Source organism: Acyrthosiphon pisum, chromosome A1 (assembly GCF_005508785.2).
Source record: "Acyrthosiphon pisum isolate AL4f chromosome A1, pea_aphid_22Mar2018_4r6ur, whole genome shotgun sequence".
Taxonomy (NCBI): Eukaryota; Metazoa; Arthropoda; class Insecta; order Hemiptera; family Aphididae; genus Acyrthosiphon; species Acyrthosiphon pisum.
The window spans coordinates 73,913,076-73,922,300 of record NC_042494.1 but is presented as its reverse complement, the minus strand read 5'-3'; the positions used below and the strand labels follow the sequence as shown (position 1 = coordinate 73,922,300).

Genomic DNA, 9,225 nt, shown 5'->3' with positions numbered 1-9,225 from the left:
GTCAATTTTTGAACTTTAAAATGCTTATAAAAAAAAACTGTGACTATTGTGATTTTTAGTATTTTTCATCTGCCTTTGAAACAATGTACTTGGAGCCTTCTATTAAATTTTCAAGCTTTTTTAATCAAGAAATAAAATTTTATTGGTATTTTTAGAAAAAAAACTAAAAAAAAAATGAAAACTGACAATGTCCGTAAAGAGCTCAAAATAAACCAAAATATTTTGAAAATGTTATGGTGTATAGAAAATGCTAATATAAACATTCAATCAAAATTTCATGTATCTACGGTCATTTTTTTTAAAGTTACACCAAAAACCAAATTCAATTTTGTGAAAAATCGATTTTGCGTAAAATTTCCCGTTTTTCCTTAATTTTTCTTTGGTTTTTCTTGGCGCTTTTAAAAATTACTGGGAATTTGAAAATTTTGACCTCCCCAATGCACCAACGATATTCACTTTCCAATCTATCAAGATACTGAAGTTGAAAATCGAAGCATTATTTCGACTACTTATCATGTACACACACAAAAAAAAAAATTTTAATAGTTGAAAATTTAACTAAATTAATTTGTACGGAAATTAATTTTAATAAAACAATAGTTTTAAGATTTAACAATCATGGAAATTCGTTTACTCAAATCTAAAAAACAACTTTAATGTTATTACAAAATGTTGTCAAATGTTAGGTATTTTAGTGAAAATTTACAGTTTAAATAGTAATTTGCCACATGGAATTAATACAATTATTCCATTTAACACTTCATTAATATGCTAAGACATATCTAGATACATTTTACAAGCATCAATTTGAACAGAGCACACTTGGAGAATATAATAATTTACATTACACCATTCAAGGAAATCTTCTTTCAACCTTATATGAGTATTATAGCCCATTGTTTTAATTCCCCATTTAGGGATTTAGGGAAAAAACTCCAGGCGTGAAATTTTGTCTGCCAAAAATTTGAATTATAAAGTTACCAAGGAGCTAGTGTTAATGCCAATAAATCAGGACACCGAGAACCTCCTGTATTACGGTGGATTAGGCTATTTCTATTCATACTGCTTATATTCTATCTTATATTTAAAAACATATATTGTTAGTACCTAAATGTTTACAGGCATAAATAGGTGGTTTAAAAAAAATAAGTCTAATAGGTGAAATATAAATTATAGACACTGATCATCATTGAGGATAATATCTTTTAATCTAATGATTTCATTCTTCAACAATTTAAAAAATCTTTAAAACAATAAATTTATATAATATAATAGTAGGTGTACCTACATACAAATAAGAAAACTTTGATGTGTTTACTTAGTTCCAAATTAATAAATATAATAATAACACATACCAAAAAGTTATATGGATACTAAAAACAAAATTAAAATATTTACAATAAATAAAACACTTTAAGAGAAATTTATAAGCGATACTTTGATTTGTAAATATTTCTGGAATAAAATAATACCTGGGTATTTTTTCGAAGTCGAATAAATTTCCATCCGATATAGGTACTACGAATCAAAAGTATTAAAAAATAAATGCACAACCCCGCGAAAAAAAGAAAAATTATCTCGGTTATCACATAGAAGTCACTACTTTCGCCAGAAATTAGTTGAAAATGCTATGTGGACATGAAAACGGAGAGTCAAACACATCGACGTGCATACAAGGCGCGTGGACGTTACACATCAAGTCGCACCGATCAAAAAGTCGACCGATGTGTACACAACGGGACAGTCGTGATGTCGTAGGGTATCATCATCGGGAGGACGCGGACGACGCTATACACGTTATCGTGACGATAGCGGCCCCGACGAGCGGTAATCCGTCAACCGCGAGCCACCGAAAAAGTCCGATTGACAGATCTCGACATTTGTGCCTACGGATCCCGTGGATACGTGCCGTGATTTATAATAAATTATTATCGTGTGATAATATTGCAATAATAAATGAGTTTACGCATCGACTGCAAGCAATCTACTCGTTATAGAAATTTGCAATACCCACCTACGCGGGGGATACGCGGGTGTTAGTGCGTGTGTGCGTGTGAAGTATATGTGCGTGCATTGCTTACATGCATAGTCTTGACTTCGTTGCACTTACCTCTTCGATGAGTAACTTCTGATAATTGAACACAGGATATTTGTTGTCGGTGGGTTCAAACAATTCGGCTTGTACCCGGACGGTGGGCGAGTGCTGAGGATTGGATTTGGTTTCCGATTTTTTTTCAACAGTAAACGTATTTGACATTATAATCAAACAGACGGATGCACAATAATAACAACATCGACGATCGGCCAACGTTAAGCGGACTGCACATGTTTCACGGACGCGCAAAACTACCATACATGATCGGCGACAATCACAAACTGAAAACGGGGAATACGGACACGGAGCAACGGTATGAACCGTAACCAGTGACACCAAATGTCCAGTCCGAGTTCTGTGGTCCGACCGATCACACGACCCCGCGCTTTTGTGATTTTTCAAACCTTTGAGTGAACGGGGCGCGTTATATTATTATAATAATATATTACGTTATAAATTGTAATATTACATATACTCGTCACAATTTATATTCGGCGTTGCGTACAATTTTAATAAAATAATCGTAGGTTTCCATAAGATATGGGTCATTCAATATTTCAATCGCTATTTACATGGGTGTAATAATAATTAGTAAATAGTTTGAATTTTAAACCATAGCCTAATGGTTTAAATAATATGTTGTTGGGTATCAATATCATTCGTTTTCGAACCATTTGGAGGAGAATAACGTATAGACTATAATAGACGATAGACGTACCTACTCATAATATATAGCGATGGCTGAGATTTTAATCTCTAAACCTTCTAATATCAATTAAGATTATACGACTGAACTGAATTCGTGAATTAAAAGGGTATAACATTTTGGGAAAAACAAACGTTAACAATAGACAATAGTGAATAGATTAGCTTGATATTATAATATATTATAATGGAATAATATATTATATAACTTCCAGAATATGTATATTACGATAAAAGAAACTAAGAAAGACACCAATATAGCGGCGATAGTGTAATTTGGGTTACCGAATGTTTAAACTTAAAGCAATATAACAGCAAATTAATCATTGATAGTCGATAGATCGACTTATTAAGATTTAATTCCTACCCAATTTTTTAGAATTTTATTTATTGTTATTATCGGTATCAAGTTCGAATGACGGATGAATGATGATATCAAAATATATTGAGACAATCGGTCGCAGACACGTTGATAATATATTGTGATTTGCAGACTATTTCACTGAACATTATCAACATTGTTATTTAGTACTTACATCTGAAAATATCCATGTAGTGTATACTGTATAGTTTGAAATAGAAACATCAATTAGACTTTATTTTATTAACATTTTAAAATGAGTTATTTAGGTACCAAACTTAGGGTTGATTTCACAAGTCTGATGTTGACATTATTGTCGAACGTTTTTGTGTAATTAACCTAAGTCATTGATATTGAATCAACTATTTTTACCTATTCAATAGTTTGTAGGTCTATGGACTATGGTGGTCCTGACTTCTGTACACGATTTATGTTTTAAGATACTATATTACTATAAAATAAATAATCCACCTTGCAACCCGTCAATTATAATTATTTAAAATTAATTTATATTTTATTCTGACTTCTGAGACCCAGGCGTCCCTAAGCACTATTTCAGATAAAATTACATCTGTAAACGTGGATGTTAAACTTATATTTATATTCGTATACAATATTACAATAATTAGACGTAGGGTTTTTTTGAAACCATAGATCCGTGATGAGTGACAATTATTAACATACAAGTGATTTAGTAATACAACATCATTTAACAAGTTACGACACAATCTCAGCTTAATAGTTAATATTGTATTTGTAGTTAAATAGTTAATAGTTATGTAATTGTAAATTGTGTTTTGTCACTCTTGTAAACTGTAGACTGTAGTAATGTAGTCTTGTCCACGATTTATCTTGTAATATCAGCTATGGAATATGATAACACTCATTGTTATTAAACAACACCCAATGATAACATCTGTAAAAACTAAAAAATTAAAAAACAACTGTGCAATAAAAATATAATATAATTATTTTACTTTTCTACGGAAGCGTACGATTGCCACCCAAATTATAGAAAATATTTTTAAATCTTTGTTATAACGGATATAATTTCTGTATTTCCGTAATTTTCAAATGTGTTATGTGTATGATATTTTCATGGTGTGATCTGTTATCGCAGTGTAACCAACATCACAGAATAATCCTTATATGAATATTTTTAACGGTTTTTTTCATTACTGAAGTTTGGTCGTTGGGCACTCGGGCATAGAAGATAGAAAACAATTCAATTGTCATTACTTATTTGTCAGTTGTCACTTGTCAGTACTCATAAATTCTTCATTCTTCCTTGTCTGTCTTAACTCATGAGTTGACACTCGACTGGATTTATTAATTAAATTCTTTACATCAAATATCAATGCATAGCAAAGAAACCATTATATCATGCTAAGTGCTTAATATGATTTATGAATTATTTAATTAATATTTATAGCATTTTAAATTGAACATTTTCTAATATCTAAATTTGTCTTGTGCTATTTTACGGTAATTTTTAGTTATAACATCTAAATCTGATTAATATTTACCATTGATAAAAGAAACCCACCAATCTTACAAAGTAGATCAAAATGAAAAAATCCGCTAAAAGTAAGTACCTACCTACATGCTTTACGAAAATATATGTTTTTATGGGTAATGTTTTTATAAATTATAAATAATCCTTTAATTTTTGTCTCTAGTACGATTAAACACCAGGCAAAAATTTAATGAAAAAGTAGGAAATAAATTAATCAATGAAAACTCAAGTAGAACCAAGACATCGTTAAGAAATATATCAGACAAAGAAAATTATAATTTTTCTGATTCTAGTTTAGAATTATTCGATACATTTAAACCCAGATCAAAAACAAAAATTAATTCTAAACAAAAATTAAATTATAATATTAATGTTGATAACTATGATTTTCCAAAAGAATCAGCAATAGAAACAAAAAAAAGTATAAATGTTGATATATCAATTTATAGTATCAGTTCTGATTCAAATGATAGTTTCAAATCATTTACAAGTTTACATTCTAATAAGTCTTTTGAAAATATTAATTCAAAAGATCATTCTTCTGGTACCGAAGACAGTTTTACTAAAACTAAATGCAAGGATGATTCAAAAAATAATTTTGCTACACCAGTAAAAAAGCATATAATTCAAAACAATCATCTCTCAGAATCTGCTAAGCTATTGGACCGCATCTATGGTAAAGAATGGCGATGTGTTGATGGAGTACTCCGAAATTCAAAAACAAAGTATTTAAATGATGAACTCAATAGGGATTATAATGAGTAAGTATTATACAAACAATTAGATTAATATGATTACCTTATAATTATGCTATATTTTAGAAAATTATTAAATTATTATCTGATCAAAGATAACCTATTTTAATTTGAACTAGTTTGAAATGTTTATTAAAACTATCTATACCATAACATTGTTTTAGGTGTGATAATGAAAATATTTCAAACAAAAATGACAACAAAATTAAACACTGTAAGTAATGTTGGTTTTTATTTTCCTAGCTTATGATACTTATATATTTAAATATTCTAAACTATTTTTATTTTAGCATCACCTTGTGAATTTTCAAAAAAACATCAAGAATACAGTATTCAAAATAAAGTGGATGACACTTCATTAATTTTAGAGTATGTTTCATTTAAAACTACCTAATATGGATAATATATTGTAACAGAAAGAGCACAATAGAACCACACCTGGTCATTAAAAAACTCCATTTTCAAGTCTAAAATGTATTCTTATTATAGCTCCAATGTATCAATTATAGGTGTAGAATCTTGTAAACAGATTTGAATGAACTATTAATTTTACTTGAAATAAACCATCTAAAAATGTTACTCAACCCTATGCTAGATAATATCCTTCAGTACCAGTAATAGATTTTTCATTTAAAAAAGTGGGTCTACTGTATAGTTGGTTATAAGTGGGTCACCGTTATCTATGATGTTAAATTTGAATTCAATAATATAATATCCTTGAATAAGAAAAACGATTCTGAGGGAAGACAGTCAGTCTATAATATTATTGTGAATAAAGTAATCTATATATAACCTATTTACGTGGAACCTTGTTTTAAATTGTCAATCCTTAGATATTTTTAATAATTTTTTAATATCATTGTATTTAATAGGAGCTTTGTATTAAATTTTCAAGCTTTTTTACTCAACAAATAAAGTTTTACTGACTTTCATAGGAAAAACTACAGTTTTTACTTAATTTTTATTTTGTTTTTCCGGGCGCTTTTGAAAACTATCAGGAATTTTAAATTTTGACCTTCTAAATTTATCAACTAGATTCACTTTCCCATTGAACAGGATAGCGAAGTCGAAAATCAAAGCATTATTTCGACTACTAATCGTGTACAGACACAAAAATAAAAAACACATTGTAAAACCAATACAGTCATCGCTCCGCTCAGAATCTAAAATAAGATTATTATTTTTATAATTATGTAGAAAAATAATTTTATATTATTAAGAATTTAATTGTATTACATGAAAGTATTTAAATATACTGTGTTTGACATTCTAGAAAGTTCAGTTTATCCAGTGATCAAAATTATTTAACTGATCAGTTAGATATTATTCATCCTTCTGGAAGTCAAATAAATTATACGTAAGTAAATAACGATGTATTAATAAATGGATAGGTGCAAGTTGATATTATTACTCTTATGAATGGGCTGGAGGTGCTGAAGCCTTAACCGACATAAAACAATTATGAAACTTGTGGAAAAATTAAGCTTACATAAATGTTGCAAATAATCGTATTCATTAATATTTAATTGAATCAAATCATCAAATTATACCATAAACATAAAAAGTAGTAATCAAATGAAGACCATGAAATGGGTCTACTACAAAATAATTGGATGATTTATTTTTGTAGGACTTCAAAACTTGGAACAAATGAAAACCAACTGAATAATTTAAAAATCAATAAAGAAAAAATATTCAAGGAAGATACTGATATAAAAAAAAATGACACTCACAAAAATCTACAATCTGAAATACCAATTCAATCTAATTCAGAAGCAACGCTATCATTTTTGAGTTCTCTATCATGTAAGTATTTCTAGAATACTTATCTTTTAAAATTGAATTATGGATTAAAAATAAATTAATAGTCGTGATGTTAAAACTAATCTACTGTTTAAGGTCAAAAAAGAAACAACTATAGGCCAAATAGATCTGTAAAATGTAAATTATTATTTTTTTACTTTAAATAAACAATCTGGGGAATTTTTAAAGGGGGGTTCATAGGGCCCGTGCCCAACCCTTTCTCCGTGTTTTATAATTTATATACATTCTTTTGAGATGGAAAAAAAAGTTATAACTATGTATAGGTTGAATTTTTAGTTTTCCAAATAACTAGGAGATAGAATGTTGTATGTCACTAATAACAATGTATGTATGTTTCAAGTTCTAGAATAACTACAAGATATGTTTTGCTTGTTGATCAAGAAATATTATCACCATTAAGTTTTCTGTTTATGGTAGAAGTTTGGGGGTCGACTTACTATAAATAATACTGCCGTGCTTTTTATGGGAATGTAATAATTTTCCATTTTTTTTTTTTGCCCAATTGTGTGTTTTATTTGAATGAGTTTGTACCTATATTTTTGGTAACTTTATTAACATAGTATTATAACATGAAAAAACTAAATTATATTCAATGGTTGTTGTACGCGATGTTTCAGGTTTTACTGGATCTATGAAATGTGATCCCGAAGCTCAAAAGTACAAACTAAAGTTTAAAAAAAACAAAGATAATTTAGTGTCAATATTATTTAAATTATTCAACAAAGAAGTATTTGACAATAAGGTGAATTAATTTCATTATAATGTTTTGATTAGTTATTACTTATTAATATAAACTTGGCCATTCCTGTAATTCTGACATTATTATGCCATCTGTATTAACTATATTCAATATGAGAAGAAACTCAATAATGGTCACATTATTTCCTCCAAGAAGCCCTTATTATTATGTGGTTAACCACCAAGACAGCCTTGAAAATAGTAAAATACTCATACTCACTACTCAGTTCAAGCCCAGAATAAAGTCTCTAATGTTCTTCTGATATTGAACAAAGTAATGAATGTCTTTTGGGTGGTTGTTAGGTTGAACAATTATTTGTTGATCAAACGTTTTTACTGAAGTACAATTATTTTCTCTTGTCGCATTTGTTATTCAAGATTTTTGCATGAATGTTATTATTTTATTTTAATAGTTTATACCAATAGCTAATAAAAATAAAAATAAAAATAAATATTTTATTTTACTAGCTTCCTGCCGATATGAATTTCAAATGGAATGCAAGATTAAGGTCAACCGCTGGTGCATGTTTCAATAAACGTTCGGTCAAAATAAACAAAAATCTAGAATGTGAAAGAGTATCTCGCATTGAACTTTCCTCTAAAGTAATTTTTTTACTAATTTTGTTTCTAATAAAAATGTTATAAGAAAAAAAACTATTATTAGTATAAATATAAATTATTTTACAGATTATTGATACAGCTGAAAGATTAAGAGATACATTAATTCATGAACTTTGCCATGCGGCTTGTTGGATATTTAATGGTATTTCAGAAGGACATGGCCCACCATGGAAAAGCTGGGCAAATAAAGCTATGCAAAAGTTTCCAGAACTCCCAATCATAAAAAGATGCCATAGTTATGACATACAAACTAAATTTACTTACAAATGTGTAAAATGTGGTTATAGGTGAGCAATTAAATAGTTTCTTTTACTTGTATTGATGTATATTATTTAAACATAAATATTGTGTTATGTGATTCAATAACTAATATGGGATTATAGTGATGTGTTTACAAAAAATAACGCATGAAAAAGCTTTTTAAATGAATAGATGTTTATTTAATATGTAAAACTACAATTGTGATCCTAACTGACCGTACCAACCCTACAGGCTAATGACCTGTCATCAAAACCTTAAAAAAAAAATCTAATGTGCATAAATGTCCTTAAGAGGACGTGATACCACAGCATGTGTTGTCTCCGTCTTACAAGTGCATAACATAGCAAAT

At 28.7% G+C, this 9,225-nt stretch overlaps 2 protein-coding genes across 2 annotated transcripts in view; one reads left to right on the top strand and one right to left on the bottom strand.

The window, feature by feature from the left end:
* Positions 1-2,416, bottom strand: part of LOC100169617 (yemanuclein-like) — a 17,535-nt gene extending 15,119 nt beyond the window's left edge. The window contains exon 1 of the mRNA XM_001949148.5: positions 2,111-2,416. Within this exon, the coding sequence (XP_001949183.2) occupies positions 2,111-2,353 (243 nt within the window). The 5' untranslated portion in view covers positions 2,354-2,416. The remainder of the gene's footprint in view (positions 1-2,110) is intronic.
* A 1,814-nt stretch (positions 2,417-4,230) lies between these two features.
* Positions 4,231-9,225, top strand: part of LOC100165520 — a 6,106-nt gene continuing 1,111 nt past the window's right edge. Inside the window, exons 1-9 of the mRNA XM_008188178.3 lie at positions 4,231-4,748; positions 4,841-5,438; positions 5,597-5,646; positions 5,723-5,801; positions 6,706-6,789; positions 7,063-7,238; positions 7,874-7,998; positions 8,463-8,597; positions 8,682-8,902. Of these exons, the coding sequence (XP_008186400.2) occupies positions 4,730-4,748; positions 4,841-5,438; positions 5,597-5,646; positions 5,723-5,801; positions 6,706-6,789; positions 7,063-7,238; positions 7,874-7,998; positions 8,463-8,597; positions 8,682-8,902 (1,487 nt within the window). The 5' untranslated portion in view covers positions 4,231-4,729. The remainder of the gene's footprint in view (positions 4,749-4,840; positions 5,439-5,596; positions 5,647-5,722; positions 5,802-6,705; positions 6,790-7,062; positions 7,239-7,873; positions 7,999-8,462; positions 8,598-8,681; positions 8,903-9,225) is intronic.